This window comes from Symphalangus syndactylus, chromosome 1 (assembly GCF_028878055.3).
Source record: "Symphalangus syndactylus isolate Jambi chromosome 1, NHGRI_mSymSyn1-v2.1_pri, whole genome shotgun sequence".
NCBI classification, from domain to species: Eukaryota; Metazoa; Chordata; class Mammalia; order Primates; family Hylobatidae; genus Symphalangus; species Symphalangus syndactylus.
The window spans coordinates 123,290,238-123,307,922 of NC_072423.2; the positions used below are offsets into that span (position 1 = coordinate 123,290,238).

Here is a 17,685-nt window from a genome sequence, read left to right on the forward strand (position 1 = left end):
CCTGTAGATGCAGGAGGGAGCCCAAATGAGACCAGAAGACCTAAACAGCTGAGCCTAGCCTCAACAGCTGGCCACAGAATCAGGAGCTAAACAAATGGTGGCTGGTTTAAGGCATGGAGTTCTGGGGTGATTTGTTACAGCAGTAAGTAACTGATATACAAGTGCTATGGCACATCCTCACCGCAGGCTTCCCTGTGTACTTCCTTACTTCTTCCCTTCACTGCTCACTCAATTATTTGCACTCAAATCTTTGTCTCATGGTCTGCTTCTAGAAGAACTCAACCTTAGACCATGTAGAGTGCTGCCTCCCTTGTGCTTCCAGGGAACTCCCTCATATTCCCGTCGTGATCATGACTACAGTTAGTGATACCTGTTTTCATGTGTGTCTCCCCTTCTAGACTGGGAGCATCGTGATGCAGCATTATGTGTTTATTTCCACCAGGCCTGGCATATCCATAGCAAGTGCTCCATCCACATTTGTCAAACAAATGAACACGGTAGCATTGTGTCACCTCTCATCAGGTGAACAGAAGCTGGGCTCTCTGGAAGGGCATGTCACCCTTCGATGTCTCTCCCAGAGTGTGACTGTCCCTTACACTGCTCCTCACCTTCCCTGGGGCCTAAATCCCACCCTCCGCCAGGTAACTCCCACGGAAGATACCCACATGTCCATTCATCCTTGATGCGTGGCTGGGATGTGAGGAGAGGCATCTGCTATCCCCTCTTAGAAAGCCCACATCAGGCTGGGCACGGTGGCTCATGCCTGTAATCCCAGCACTTTGGGGGGCCAAGGCAGGTGGATTGCTTGAGGTCAGGATTTCGAGACTAGCCTGGCCAATATGGTGAAGCCCCATCTCTACTAAAAAATATAAAAATTAGCTGGGCATGATGGCGGGCGCCTATAATCCCAGCTACTCAGGAGGCTGAGTGAGGCAGGAGAATCACTTGAACCTGGGAGGTGGAAATTGTAGTGAGCCAAGATAGCGCCACTGTACTCCAGCCTGGGCAACAAAGTGAGACTCTGTCGGAAAAAAAAAAAAGAAGGCCCACATCAGAGAAACGGCAAACACTTGTTCTGAGAAAGGAGGGCAAGGATGAGCAATCTGTCAACTCTTATTCAAAAGGTTCCATTTGGTGGAGCATTTTGTCTTTCTTTCAAGAATATACCATTGAGAAATCCATTCCTATAGCCAGAGATTCCAGAAACAGCAACCATTAAAGCCAGCTAGGCCAGGCGCAGTGGCTCACACCTGTAATCCCAGCACTTTGGGAGGCCAAGATAGGTGGATCACCTGAGGTCAGGAGTTCGAGACTAGCCTGGACAACATGGTGAAACCCCATCTCTACTAAAAAAATACAAAAATTAGCTGGGCATGGTGGCAGGTATCTGTAATCCCAGCTACTTGGGAGGCTGAGGCAGGAGAATCGCTTGAACCCAGGAGGAGAAGGTTGCAGCGAGCTGAGATCACGCCACTCTACTCCAGCCTGGGCAACAAGAGCAAAACTCCATCTAAAAAAAAAAAAAATCCAGCTACTCCAAATCAGCAAACTTCTGCATTTTTTCTTCAGAACTGGTGCAGACAATGAAGGGGAAAAAATTACATGGCTAATGTTCTGACATTTTTCAGCTTTCTGATGAGTTCCTATTCACCTTCCCTCATATAATAATAATAATAGTGATGATATTGCATTTTAGGAAACTGCTGGCATGCCAGCCATAAGCTCACCATTGAATCTGAGGCTCTCCAAGGAGAGAAAATGCAGCCAACATAGATAAAGAATGTGCTGACTCGGCCAGGCGCAGTGGCTCATGCCTGTAATCCCAACACTTTGGGAGGCCGAGGTGGGAAGCTCAAGACCAGCCTGACCAACATGGAGAAACTCTGTCTTTACTAAAAATACAAAATTAGCCAGGCGTGGTGGTGCACGCCTGTAACACCAGCTACTCGGGAGGCTGAGGCAGGAGAATCGCTTGAGCCCGGGAGGTGGAGGTTATGGTGAGCTGAGATTGTGCCATTGCCATCCTGGGCAACAAGAGTGAAACTCCGTCTAAAAAAAACACAAACAAAAAAAAGAATGTGCTGACTCAATGCAAGGACTGCCACTGACCCAGCAGGAGATTGCTTGTGTCTCCAGGAGGAAAAGCTATTGAACAAGGCCTCCAGGTCAGGCAGCACATGGGGAGAATGGAGGGGAGGGATGGCAGCTATCTTTGCTGGTGGATTTTTTGCCCATCTACTTTGGCATTGGGGCTTTCACAGAGAGGAAGACTTTTTCCCCCAAGGTCTCTAGCCTTAGTACCTCTGGTCTAGAGCCAGCTAATAGCTGAACCCAGAGACAACAGAAGCCAATGTACAGGAGGAGAGCGGGATGTAGAATCAGACATTCCAAGCTTTAACTTTCCCCTACAACATAAGCCTTGAGCAAGTAACCTGGCTTTCCTGAGCCTCTGCACCGCCTCAGTAAAAAGAGTATAAGAATATTTATTCTCAGTGTTGTTGAGGATTAAATGAAATAATAATGCTAGTTTTCACTACTGAGTGTTTCCTTATATGCTAAGCACTTTTAGAAGCACTTGAATATGTATTAATTAATTAATATGCAAAATAACCTCATAAGGTGCTGCTGTTATTTTCCCCATTTCACAGAGGAGAAAACAGGCAGAGATGTTAAGCAACTTGCTCAAGGTTATACAGCTGGTAAGATACTTCAGTGCTTTTATGTATATGGAGTATTCAGTGGGGTATCTAGTGCTTGGTCAGTGCTCACTAAACAAGGTGTCTTTCCCTTTATAAAACAAGACAAACTTCGCTTCTGACCTAGGCTGTGCAGTTGATGATTCTAACCATTCTGCCACTTTTTAGAAGGAGAATAATTTGTTTCAAACTCTAAATAGCTCTCTAGGTTTGGGGATCCTCCTCTGGAAGACTGGTTTTCATGGATGGAGCTCCCATCCCTCAGCTAGCCAACAGTTTTGGGAAATGCACTTCACCCCACCACCCAACCCCCATGGTAACAGCATTATCAAGGCTACAACCATAGGGCAATTATATGTTGCCACCAGATGGTTCTAGCTTTACAGATATCCTGCTGTGTCTTTTCACCTCCCTTAAAAGTCCTTATTTTATCGGAGTTGGCTAGCCAGACAGCAATGAAATGTTCCACTGATTTCTGATGGAATGCATCAAAAAAAGAATTTTTTTAAAGCTCACCTGACATAGTCTTTTTATCATATGTGATGCTTTCTTAGGTACTGTGAGTATTCAAAAATACAAAACATAGTTGCATCCTTTTACAAATGGAATTTTCAGTCCTGCTTGATAGAAACTTTTAAACAAGTTTCATCCCTGTTCCTGGAGGTTTTGACAATGGCCTGTTTTGGAACTGGACTCAAGCCCATTACAGATTATGAACTTCTAATTGAAGAGCTGATTGTTTTAAGAGATCACAGGCCTGCCAGAATTCATGCTCTCCAGAGAGGAAAATAAAAACATCCATGAATCCCAGTCACAGACAGCATTTCCTATGGCTTGATCTCTGGCCACTCTGGGTGACCCAATCACTCCCAGATGTCCTTCCCTCTGTCTTAAGACAAAGGCTCCTCAGTCTGGTGGGTATTCAGAGGCCTCCAGCCACAACACCATGGACCAACCGTCTACACAGTCATCAGAGAAATCTTTCTCTGTGGCCCCTTTGCTTCAACTTTTCGCACAGTGAGTAAGGTCACAGCTAACAGGAGAGCTAAGTTCTAAAGATCACGGAAAGCAAAAATTGTGTCCAAGTTGCCCTTGTGAAGCCCTTGGAGGGGTGCACCATGGTGGAAATCAGCACAACATCTCTCATAAGTCCAACCCTGAAAAGGCTGTTCCTGCACTGGGATGAAGGGCAGCTGCTCCACAGACCTACCCAAGGCAGGGAAGCAGGAACTGATATGGATGGAGAGAGGAGCAAACTCAAAACTCAAGCTGGAACGTACTTTCATTGAGTGGAATAGAGGGTCAAATGACCTATACCATCTCAATGTTCTCCTCTCCCTTCCCCACCCTGGCTCCTGGAGTGTGCCCGGCTGCATTATTATTATTATTTTTTTTGCCCCCGGTCGCCTAGGCTGGAGTGCAGTGGTGCCATCTCAGCTCACTGCAACCTCCACTTCCCAGGCTCAAGTGATCCTCCCACCTCAGCCTCCTGAGTAGCTGGGACTAGACGCGCCTGCTGCCATGCCTGGCTAATTTTTGTATGTTTTTGTAGAGACGGAGTTTTGACATGTTGCCCAGGCTGGTCTCAAACTCCTGAGCTCAAGCAATCCATCTGCCTCAGCCGCCCAAAGTGCTGGGATTACAGGCACAGCCACTGCGCCTGGCCCCCTGGCTGTATTCTTGTAAGGTTAAATGCACTTACACTACAACTTGGCTGTACTCCCACTGGCTTCAAGATGAAGTCCAGACTCATAAGTGTTCCACAATCTGGTTTCTCTCCCTTTCTCCTTCCCTGTCTCTCACTGTGTTCTCCTGACTGCCTCCTTCATTCCAGACACCTGCAGATCTTCATGGGAGTCCTGTTCTCCATACTTCTGCTCACATCTTCCCTCTGCCCAGAATGTGTGAGTCCTCATTCCTCTCAACACCACCTCTTGGAAGCTGCTTCAGAGCCCTGGAGTAAACCAACTAGCACTCACCGTGTGGTACCACTATCTCCCAGCCTCTTGCTCTGCTCACAGCAGGAGAGCAGGGTTCACTTCTGCAGCCCAGTGCCTAGGACTTGCCTGGCTTGAACAAGAAAGGAGGGCACATTCCATCCCAGACAAGAATGAATCAAGAGAGCTCAATGATAACCAAAGCAGTTTACCTCTGCTTGGAGCCACTACGCCTTTGCCAACCAAATTCAGACCCTTGTTTCCACTAGCACTTAACTGAGTGTACCTTCCCTCACATTGTCCCTGGCTCTGAAGAGTGAACACCCAAAGGTCTGGAAAAATCCCATATAACTGAACCACAGGTTTGTTATCTAAGTATCAATGAACATTTCTCCGATGGCTCCTGCGAGAACAGCTACGGGCCCAAAAGTATAACGAAGGTTTCTTTAATGGAGGACTCGGCCAAAAGGCTATTTTGAGAGGCCAGGGGTCCTCTGAGAAATAACCCAACCTAAGAGGCTGAGAGCTTCAGTCCAAAGGCATTGTTTCTGAGGTTCAGAAAATCTTCTCGCCCAGTCTCCAGGTCTCATGTCTGAATTCCAGAGAGATGGAATTGCAATAAAGACTGAAATAGCCCTGATAACAACAAGGCATCAGGATAAGAAACAGGGCTACCTCGCTGTTTATATAGTATGGTAGATTACATTATGGGTCCCAAGTCTTCACCTCCTCCTTATACTCAGGCCCTTTGCTGTGTGGCCTTGTAATTCCTCTAACTTCCTGTCCCTTGACTTTGGGTTTGGCCATGTGACTTGCTGTGGCCAATAGAATAAGGCTGGAGGAAAAGTGCACCAGTTCTGAGTCCAGGCCTTATGAGTCATTGCACATTTCTGCACGCCTTCTTGTACCTCTGTTATGCTGTGAGAATATGCCCAGGCTTGTCCACTGGTTCCAAAGAAAAAGTGAAAGACACAGGGAGTAGAGCTGAATGGTGTCACCCAAGCCTAGAACCTACCCTCTGCTGAACCTAGATGCATGGACAAATCCGCCAAGGTCCAGCTGAATCCAGCCTGGGCCAGCTGACCTGAAAATCCATGAGAACCAGTGATTGCTGTTCATATCATCGAGTTTTGGGGTGATTTTTTATTGAGCCTGTTTTGTGGCTATTGGTAGCTGATACATATGGGGGTCTGGGTCCTGGCCACCACACCAGTTGTTCAAGCATTATTGATGACTGGGCCCACAGAGGATAACTAGCTCTGACCACACTTGAAAGGCCAGACTCGGGCAGTGGAGGCAGCTTTAGCCACCGGGTGCTATACTGAGCCTTGAATTTTACACCTTAATATAAGAAAAGCACAATTCAATAGAGATGGATTTGATCATCCACTAATGGGCAGCAAAAGCATTAGGACTTTGTTAACTTAATATCTGACCTTGGAGCAAGTGAACATTTTCCCACCACATGAAGTTTTTCTATGATCCAAAATAAATTTCCAGCATTTCCAGTCTGCCTCAAGACAAAACAAATCCATATATTTTTGTTTCTTGTTATTTTTTCCCTAGAACACTTTTTGGAAGGCCTATTTAAAATTAAAATTAATGAGCTGCAAATTTATGAAACTTCTTTAAAGTCAGTTCCTCTAACAATCCCAGGAGGTCCTTTGTACTAATGTTAAACAATTCTAATATCCATTCCATGAGTTTTAAGTAATTTCGTAAGCTTGGCAAAATGTGTGCTATTTTAATCTACCACTATTGCCCTAAGTAAAAGTCATGCTAATTAATATTTAAGTGGTTTGGAGGACTGTGTGTGTGTGTTACACCATCTTCCTCCAGTAAACTCAAACTGAAGAAAAGGAATCTTAGTATTACTTTCCTTTGATGAATGAAAGATCATGTACCATCATAAGTTAAAATGTACTAGTGTACGTCCATAGAGAAACCCCATCTGAAAGTCACCAACATAAAGATCAAAGGTAGATAAATCCATGAAGATGAGGAAAAACTAGCACAAAAAGGTTGAAAATTCCAAAAACCAGAATGCCTCTTCTCCTCCAAAGGATCACAACTCCTCACCAGCAAGGGAACAAAACTGGATGGAGAATGAGTTTGATGAATTGACAGAAGCAGGCTTCAGAAGGTGGGTAATAACAAACTCCTCTGAGCTAAAGGAGCATGTTCTAACCCAATTCAAGGATGCTAAGAACCTTGAAAAAAGGCTAGAGGAATTGCTAACTAAAATAACCAGTTTAGAGAAGAATATAAATGACCCGATGGAGCTGACAAACACAGCACGAGAACTTCGTGAAGCATACACAAGGATCAACAGCCAAATCGATCAAGCAGAAGAAAGGATATCAGAGACTGAAGATCAACTTAATGAAATAAAGCATGAGGACAAGATTAGAGAAAAAAGAATGAAAAGAAATCAACAAAGCCTCCAAGAAATAATGGGACTAAGTGATAAGACCAAACCTACGTTTGATTGGTGTATCTGAAAGTGATGAGGAGAATGGAACCAAGTTGGAAAACACTCTTCGGGATATTATCAAGGAGAACTTCCCCAACCTAGAAGGACAGGCCAACATTCAAATTCAGGAAATACAGAGAACACTACAAAGATACTCCTCAGGAAGACCAACCCCAAGATACATAATCATCAGATTCACCAAGGTTGAAATGAAGGAAAAAATGTTAAGGGCAGCCAGAGAGAAAGGTTGGGTTATCCACAAAGGGAAGCCCATCAGACTAACAGTGAATCTTTCTGCAGAAACTCTACAAGCCAGAAGAGAGTGGGGGCCAATATTCAACATTCTTAAAGAATTTTCAATCCAGAATTTCATATCCAGCCAAACTAAGCTTCATAAGCGAAGAAGAAACTTTTTTACAGAGAAGCAAATGCTCTGAGATTTTGTCACCACCAGGTCTGCCTTACAAGAGCTCCTGAAGGAAGCACTAAACACGGAAAGGAAAAACCAGTACCAGCCACTGCAAAAACATGCCAAATTGTAAAGACCATCAACACTATGAAGAAACTGCATCAACTAATGGGCAAAATAATCAGCTAGCATCATAATGAAAGGATCAAATTCACACATAGCAATATTAACCTTAAATGTAAACGGGCTAAATGACCCAATTAAAAGACACAGACTGGCAAATTGGATAAAGAGTCAAGAGCCATCAGTGTGCTGTATTCAGGAGACCCATTTCATGTGCAAAGACACACATAGGCTCAAAATAAAGGGATGGTAGAATATTTACCAAGCAAATGGAAAGCAAAAAAGAGCAGGAGTTGCAATCCTAGTCTCTGATAAAACAGACTTTAAATCAACAAAGATCAAAAAAAGATAAAGAATGGCATTACATAATGGTGGAGGGATCATGCAACAAGAAGAGCTAACTATCATAAATATATATGCACCCAATACAGGAGCACCCAGATTCATAAAGCAAGTTCTTAGAGACCTACAAAGAGACTTAGACTCCCACACAATAATAGTGGGAGACTTTAACACCCCACTGTCAAATATTAGATCATGAGACAGAAAATTAACAAGGATATTCAGGACTTGAACTCAGTTCTGGACCAAGCAGACCTGACAGACATCTACAGAACCTTCCACCCCAAATCAGCAGAATATACATTCTTCTCGGTATCTCATCACACTTATTCTAAAATTGACCATGTAATTGGAAGTAAAACACTCCTCAGCAAATGCAAAAGAACAGAAATCATAACAGTCTCTCAGACCACAGTGAAATCAAATTAGAACTCAAGATTAAGAAACTCACTCAAAACCGCACAACTACATGGAAACTGAACAACCTCCTCCTGAATGACTACTGGGTAGATAATGAAATTAAGGCAGAAATAAATAAGTTCTTTGAAACCAATGAGAACAAAGACACAACATACCAGAATTGCTGGGACACATCTAAAGCAGTGTTTAGAGGAAAATTTATAGCACTAAATGCCCACAGGAGAAAGCAGGAAAGATCTAAAATTGACACCCTAACTTCATAATTAAAATAACTAGAGAAGCAAGAGCAAACAAATTCAAAAGCTAGCAGAAGACAAGAAATAACTAAGAGCAGAACTGAAGGAGCCAGAGACATGAAAAACCCTTAAAAAAAAAATCAACAAATCCAGGAGCTGGTTTTTTTTTTTGAAAAGATTAACAAAAGAGACCACTAGCCACACTAATAAAGAAGAAAACAGAGAAGAATCAAATAGACACAACAAAAAATGATAAAGGGGATATCACCACCGATCCTACAGAAATACAAACTACCATCAGAGAATATTATAAACACCTCTGTGCAAATAAACTAGAAAATCTAGAAGAAATGGATAAATTCCTGGACACATACCCTCCAAAGACTAAACCAGGAAGAAGTCAAATCCCTGAGTAGACCAAAAACAAGTTCTAAAATTGAGGTAGTAATTAATAGCCTACCAACCAAAAAAAGCCCAGGACCAGGTGGATTCACAACTGAATTCTACCAGAGGTACAAAGAGGATCTGGTATCATTCCTTCTGAAACTATTCCATTCAATAGAACAAGAGGGACTCCTCCCTAACTCATTTTATGAGGCCAGCATCATCCTGATACCAAAACCTGGCAGAGACACAACGAAAAAAGAAAACTTCAGGCCAATATCCCTGATGAACATCAGTGCTAAAATCCTCAATAAAATACTGGCAAACTGAATCCAGCAGCACATCAAAAAGCTTATCCATCACAATCAAGTCGGCTTCATCCCTGGGATGAAAGGCTGGTTCAACATATGCAAATAAATAAACATAATCCATCACATAAACAGAACCAATGACAAAAAATACATGATTATCTCAATAGATGCAGAAAACGCCTTCAATAAAATTCAACACCCCTTAATGCTAAAAACTCTCAATAAACCAGGTATTGATGGAACATATCTCAAAATAATAAGAGCTGTTTACGACAAACCCACAGCCAATATCATACTGAATGGGCAAAAGCTGGAAGCATTCCCTTTGAAAACCGGCACAAGACAAGGATGCCCTCTCTCACCACTCCTATTCAACATAGTATTGGAAGTTCTGGCCAGGGCAATCAGGCAAGAGAAAGAAAAAAAGGTATTCAAATAGCAAGAGAGTAGGTCAAATTGTCTCTGTTTGCAGACAACATGATTGTATATTTAGAAAACCCCATCGTCTCAGCCTAAAATCTCCTTAAGCTGATAAGCAACTTCAGCAGTCTCAGGATACAAAATCAATGTGCAAAAATCACAAGCATTCCTATACACCAATAATAGACAAACAGAGAGCCAAATCATGAGCGAACTCCCATTCACAGTTGCTACAAACAGAATAAAATACCTAGGAATCCAACTTATAAGGGATGTGAAGGACCTCTTCAAGGAGAACTATAAATCACTGCTCAAGGAAATAAGAAAGGACACGAACAAATGAAAAAATAGTCCGTGCTCATGGATACAAAGAATCAATATCGTGAAAATGGACATACTGCTCAAAGTAATTTATAGAGTCAATGCGATCCCCATCAAGCTATCATTGACTTTCTTCATGGAATTAGAAAAAACTACTTTAAATTTCATATGGAACCAAAAAAGAATCCATATAGCCAAGGCAATCCTAAGCCAAAAGAACAAAGCTGGAGGCATCATGCTACCTGACTTCAAACTATACTACAAGGCAACAGTAACCAAAACAGCATGGTACTGGTACCAAAACAGATATATAGACCAATGGAACAAAACAGAGGCCTCAGAAATAACACCACACATCTACAACCATCTGATCTTTGACAAACCTGACACAAACAAGCAATGGGGAAAGGATTCCCTGTTTAATCAATGGTGTTGGGAAAACTGGCTAGCCATATGCAGAAAACTGAAACTGGACCCATTCCTTACACCTTATACAAAAATTAACTCAAGATGCATTAAAGAGTTAAACGTAAGACCTAAAACCATAAAAACCCTAGAAGAAAACCTAGGCAATACCATTCAGGACACAGGCATGTGCAAAGACTTCATGACTGAAACACCAAAAGCAATGGCAACAAAAGCCAGAATTGACAAATGGGATCTAATTAAACTGAAGAGCTTCTGCACAGCAAAAGAAACTATCATCAGAGTGAACAGGCAACCTAGAGAATGGGAGAAAAATTTTGCAATCTATCCATCTGACAAAGGGCTAATATCCAGAATCTACAAAGAAACAAATTTATAAGAAAAAAAACAACCCTATCAAAAAGTAGGCAAAAGATATGAACAGACACTTCTCAAAAGGAGATATTTATGTGGCCAACAAATATAAGAAAAAATGCTCATCAGCATTGGTCATTACAGAAATGCAAATCAAAACCATAATAAGATACCATGTCATGCCAGTTAGAATGGCGATCATTAAAAGTCAAGAAACAACAGGTGCTGGAGAGGATGTGGAGAAACAGGAATGCTTTTACACTGTTGGTGGGAGTGTAAATTAGTTCAACCATTGTGGAAAACAGTGTGGCAATTCCTCAAGGATCTAGAACCAGAAATACCATTTGACCCAGCCATCCCATTACTGGGTATACATACCCAAAGGATTATGAATCATTCTACTGTAAAGACACATGCACACGTATGTTTATTGCATCACTCTTCACAATAGCAAAGACTTGGAACCAACCCAAATGCCCATCAATGATAGACTGGATAAAGAAAATGTGGCACATATATACCATAGAACACTATGCAGCCATAAAAAAGGATGAGTTCATGTCCTTTGCAGGGACATGGATGAAGCTGTAAACCATCATTCTCAGCAAACTAACACAAGAACAGAAAACCAAACACTGCATGTTCTTACTCATAAGTGGGAGTTGAACAATGACAACACAGGGGCACAGGGAGGGGAATATCACACACCAGGGCCTGTCAGGGGTGGCAGGTTAGGGGAGGGATAGCATTAGGAGAAATACCTAATGTAGATGACAGGTTGATGGGTGCAGCAAACCACCATGGCATGTGTATACCTATGTAACAAACCTGCACGTTCTGTACATGTATCCTGGAACTTAAAGTATAACAATAAAACAAATGTCCTAGTGTAGGCACTGGTTCATAATGGTATATTCATTTCATTTCATCCAAACTTAACTCTCATAGTTTTAAGTAACGGATACACTATGCATTTTGAAAAATAACTACCAAAACTAGTGACTGTTTTTCAGAAATGGTAATAAAACTAATAGAGGGGTTTCTGGCCCCAAGGCTAAAACAGTCTTTCAGAAGGAATTGTTTCAAAAGGAAGCCATTCTGTGAAATGAGGCTAAACGATCAGGACCAGCCCTTCATCCTAAATGAAGTCTAAAATAAAAGGTTGGCAAAGAGGAAACAGAAGGCCACTGTACGGTTCACCTTTAGCCTTGGGGGATTCATGTTGTGCGGGAGGAAATCCTGAAACAATAAGGAGACTATCTGCTCACTTGGATCAGGGCAGCCTGCCCCTCTCCTTCAGCCCTCTCCTGCCACAGAAATGTTACTTGTTGTTAAAACATACGCTATTGTGTGTGTGTGTGTGTGTGTGTGGAGGTGGAGGGGCATAAACCTTTATTTAATAATAGGATGAATCACACGAAATTGTCCAAAAGGTCAAATATTGGCAATTTCATATGATTCAACTTAATACAATCAGCAAGCATAAAATAACCACCCTCCAAATACTCATAGAAATTAGAAATATAAGCTACATTGTGAAATACGTGGAACTGCAGACAAAACCAAACCTAAACAATCTTCCCAACAAAGCTTTTGTTATAATTATTTTGTAATATCCATTTTTTTAAAACCACAGAATATTACTGTAACCCATCAACTCTGTTTATCTTCTTCAGTGGGGAAATCTGCACATTCAGGTTTGGGGCCTGGGGTCAAGAAAAAGGAGCTTGAGAAGAATGCTGTGAAGGAAACACCGACATACCTGGAGAGCAGCAGTTTACCCTGAAGCTGCAGGTCCGCCGCACAGTCCTCTGAACGGCAATTCCTTTCAAAAACAGTCTGCGAGAGAGACAGGAGAGGAAGGTTAGGGCAGGATTGAGTGGCAAACGAGTACACAGTGGCCAATTCCTTTCTTGCAAATCAGTGGGAATTCTTCCCCTGAGCCCGTCGGGGCCTCTACTCCCACCTCCAGGAAGCCAGCTCTCCAGCGTGGGAAGGGGTTCTCCCAAGCTCCAAGGAAGCCTAAGTCAACTGTGGTCTTGATTTTGTCAGTGCATTACTTATTTGATTCATTCCCTAGTCTACTGAAGTGCTTCTCCAAGCAGTTTTTTCAAGACAGGTGCGTGGTGGTGGATGTCCTTTCAGTCTCTGCTTGTGTGAGACTGTCTTTCAGACGCTCTTAGATGAATGATAATCCAGTTGAGGAAAGAACTCTCAGATTACAGTTTCGTCATTTCCCCCTACTTGCTCCATCTTGGGGATGCAGGAATTTTTTTTTTTTTTTTTTTTTTTGAGATGGAGTCTCGCTCTGTCGCCCAGGCTGGAGTGCAGTGGCGCAATCTCGGCTCACTGCAAGCTCCGCCTCCTGGGTTCACGCCATTCTCCTGCCTCAGCCTCTCCGAGTAGCTGGGACTACAGGCGCCCGGCACCACGCCCGGCTAATTTTTTTGTATTTTTAGTAGAGACGGGGTTTCACCATGGTCTCGATCTCCTGACCTCGTGATCGGCCCACCTCGGCCTCCAGGAAATTTACATTTGAAATAGGTTCTGCCTGAGTAATGGGACTGTATTGAATTGTCAGTATTAACAGGAAAAGTCAAAGGCAATTAGGCCATCAGGCTGAGGGAATCACAACAGTGGGGGAGATTCTTTCCAGTTTCTTGGTGGGGCAGCCAGAAGTTAACAGGGACACAGTGCCTTTTCTCTAACCAAGACTGGGCCTCAACAGCCAAAGCCCCACCCAGCCCTTGCTGGGGCCAAGGCTTGGCATGCCAAAACCCAAATATTTCCAGAGAGCTTGCTGGCTGTGCCTGGGCCTGGGCCTATCTGTGGAGGCTTGCCAGGAGATCAGCAGCAGCATTTGGAGAGGGGTTAGGGCTTTCTTCTACAGTCCATGGAGGGTTTGTTAGTCTTCCCCCCCAATCTGTCTCAACCTCTCTGACATTTCAGATCTATGGACAGTAGCTTCCCTAAGTTCCAGATGACAGAGACTCTTCACTACTGTTAGATGGCTTTGCTCATTTCAGTGGAATTTGGAGAGAAGAGCCTGTTGACAACTTTTAGTTGTAATTTACTCATTATTAAACTTCTTCCTTGTCACTGCTCATGTTTGTGAGTTTTTTCCCCAAAATGTAGTTCCAGGTTATTTCTTCCCTGCCCAGGGAATAAGTCCAGGCAGCACCTCAGAGTGTCAGTGTGGGCTCCAGCAAACGTGCTGGCCAAGGAACAGTCTAGACTCGACCAGACAGAGTAATTTCGCCTATGGAAATTCATATTCCCCTGCCACATTTCCGAAAGAAAAAAGTGTCCCAGCCAACACTCCCTTCCTTGATTATCAGGGAAAATATCATGGAAGTCTTGGGCAAAAAGAGGAAATTCCTGTGTTCTTTTGGACACTACTGGGGTCAAGGAGAGAGCCAAATTTCCTGGAGATTTCAATATATTTGTTCTTTGCCATCTCAACTAAGAAGAAAACAGGAGGAAGTGAGTGTAAGCATGGCATGAACATCTCAGGCAAGATGAAAGGTGGGCTTTATGAGCTTTGAGGACAGAGGGAAGGTGCCAAAGGGAGCGTCCCCACCACGCTAGTGAAACTTCAGCTTAGAGGTCCCCAGCTGACATGGCCCCTACGGAAGCCTTGCACAAACTTTGTTTTCATAATTTCACCTTTTTTTTTTCCTTCAAGACCCCACCCTCTATTGTATAAGCCTCAGGTCTCACAAAACTTGGATTGGCCCCTAGGATACAGTCCCCTCATCACACATGCCTTTCCTGTCTCACAGGCAAGACAGTCCAACTTTGTGAGGCATGGAGGGGTGAAGGGGTAGAGATGGAGGTGGAGATGGAGGTGAAAGAGGTGAGAATGGAAGAACAGGATGTGACCTAAATCCATCTGGTGACATACAGGCTGCCAGATCTGGCATGTGCCCTCCTCACCTCTGTCACTCTGGCTTTCTCATGCCAGCTATCACTCTGGTTGGCCTTAAAACTTCCCACCCAGGGCCTCCCAACAAGTGGATCCCCAGATTCCTCCAGCTGGTTCACCTAGTACATGTCCTCTCACCCTTCAACGAGCAAATCCAGACCACTTCTCTGAGTCCCTGGGCAAGTTCAGGCCCATCGTGAGCTCTCACAGTTCCACATACTTTTCCTTCCACTGCTCATCTCAATCATAACTAATCAATCTTATCATTACATGTTCAATGGTAGTCTCCCCTGCTAAAATGATGTCTCAAGAGGATTGCAGGGGACACCGGATTGGTCTTGCTTGCCTCTGTGCCTGCCCTTAGGGCCTGGCATGTAGTTGCTGCTTTATCAACACCAAAAGACCACACTTTGCTCTGACAGACAGAGTGACCACTCGAATGGGGAGCCAAATGGTGGATGACCCAGCTTAGAGCCAATACCAGCACACTGTTCATCAAGACCAAAGCTCCAGAAGTGAGGAGCGCCTCTGCCCGGCCGCCCATCGTCTGGGAAGTGGGGAGCGCCTCTACCCGGCCGCCCCATCTGGGATGTGGGGAGCGCCTCTGCCCCGCTGCCCTGTCTGAGAAGTGAGGAGCACCTCTGCCCGGCCGCCCCCTCTGGGAAGTGAGGAGCGCCTCTGCCCGGCCGCCCCGTCTGGGAGGTGAGGAGCGCCTCTGCCCGGCCGCCCCGTCTGGGAAGAAGTGAGGAGCGCCTCTGCCCGGCCGCCCATCATCTGGGAAGAAGTGAGGAGCGCCTCTGCCCGGCCACCCATCGTCTGGGAAGTGAGGAGCACCTCTACGCGGCCGCCCCATCTGGGATGTGGGGAGCGCCTCTGCCCGGCCGCCCCGTCTGGGAAGTGAGGAGCGCCTCTGCCCGGCCGCCCCGTCTGGGAAGAAGTGAGGAACGTCTCTGCCCGGCCGTCCCGTCTAGGAAGTTAGGAGCACCTCTGCCCGGCCACCCATCATCTGGGATGTGAGGAGCGCCTCTGCCCGGCTGCCCCATCTGGGAAGTGAGGAGCGTCTCTGCCCAGCCGCCCCATCTGGGAAGTGAGGATCGCCTCTGCCCGGCCGCCCCATCTGGGAAGTGGGGAGCACCTCTGCCCGGCCGCCCCGTCTGGGAGGTCTACCACGGAGGCCAGACGCAATGTGCGGGCTGGACGTGGTGGCTCACGCCTGTAGTCCCGGCACTCTAGGAGGCCGAGAAGGGTTGATCACTTGAGGCTAGGAGTTCGAGACCAGCCTGGCCAACATGGCGAAACATATGAAAAATATAACAGACAAACCAACCAACCAACCCAGCAACAACAAAACAGGTCTACCCTGGAGTCATACTCTAATTTTTTCTATTTTCCTCACTTTCTGATCCTTTATCCCACTTTCTTTTTCTTCCTCTTCCTTCTCCTTCTTTGTCAAATAGAGGATTGAGTTATTATCACTGATCCATACAAAGTCCCTCTCTCATTTATTTTCTTTAATTCCTACCCCCCATTTCTATTCCGTCTTCCCATGTGCAACCTTCCTAATATGTTTGATATGCATCTTTTTGTTTGTATGTATTTTTAGAAAATGTTTATTGTTTTGTGTGCAAAAAAAATTAAAAAAAAAAAAAAAAGACCAAAGCTCCAGACCCCTAACCAAAGTACTGTCCCTTAGCCATGTGAGATGCAAAGACTTCTCACGAGGAATTGGTTGCTTCGTAAAGACTCATTTTCCTTGTCCTAACTTTTCCTTGAACTCTACTATTTCCTGTCCCTGAAACTGGCTTCTCCAGCTGTCTAGTCCTCCAATGCTGCTGAATTTCCATCCAACAAAGGCAAGCACTGAGTTTGACATATACACACACACAGGGCATGTGTGTATATGCACACATGTACATGTACACACATATCCCTACAGCTTATATGAGTGCTTGTACTGATCAGATAAAATTAAGCACAATCATGGAAAGATAAAATACTAGTTAAGAAATAAGGAAATTGAAAGTTTAATCCTATTTTAATTGTATTACACTAAGAAAATTGACTTTTCTTCCCTCCAGCACTCAGTTTCCTCATTTATAAAATGAAAATAATAGCACTAGTGACTGTCCCATAAATCCAGATTAGCATTTAGCCAGGGGTAGGAGCTTGCAGTGACAGCGATTTTGTCTTAGGCACTGTGCATCACTATTTACATTGGCAAATGTGAGCAACAACAACAGTGTGGCTGAGTGAACACCATGAAGCTTAATTAATGGATGGTGGGGGGCTGGGTGTGGATGGTGGGGCAAGGCGTGGTGGCTCACACCTGTAATCCCAGCACTTTGGGAGGCTGAGGCGGGTGATCACCTGAAGTCAGGAGTTTGAGACCAGCCTGGCCAACTTGGTGAAACCCCGTCTCTACTAAAAATACAAAAATTAACTGGGTGTGGTGGTGGGTGCCTGTAATCCCAGCTACTTGGGAGGCTGAGGCAGGAGAATCGCTTGAACCTGGGAGAGAGAGGTTGCAGTGAGCCGAGACCAACCATTGCACTCCAGCCTGGGCAATAAGAACAAAACTCCATCTCAAAACAAACAAACAAACAAACATTAATAGATGGTTAAATAAGGAGACAAATAATTGATGTGAATTTACCTCTGTGCAGGTAAATTATTTTCCAAAAATCAATGCAACAATATCTCAATGACGGCACTCCTTACAATGTGACTTTGAAACTACTCCCATAGAGAGGTGGGGTCTAATGCTCCCTTACCTGGAATCTGGGTGGACTTTTGGCTACAGTGGAAGCGACACTATGTGACTTCTGAGACTAGGTCATAAAAAGCAATAGAGCTTCCTCTTAATTTTCTTGGGGCATTTGTTCTTAGAATGTAGCCACTCTGCAAGAAA

The 17,685-nt window shown here is 44.3% G+C and overlaps 1 protein-coding gene across 3 annotated transcripts in view; it reads right to left on the minus strand.

Annotated features, from left to right (window-relative positions):
- ITGA9 (integrin subunit alpha 9) overlaps window positions 1-17,685 on the minus strand; it is a 376,700-nt gene that overhangs the window by 163,225 nt on the left and 195,790 nt on the right. For all 3 annotated transcript variants that reach the window (XM_055283188.2, XM_063612123.1, XM_055283178.2), the window contains one exon: window positions 12,615-12,691. In XM_055283188.2, coding sequence (XP_055139163.2) covers window positions 12,615-12,691 — 77 coding nt within the window. The remainder of the gene's footprint in view (window positions 1-12,614; window positions 12,692-17,685) is intronic.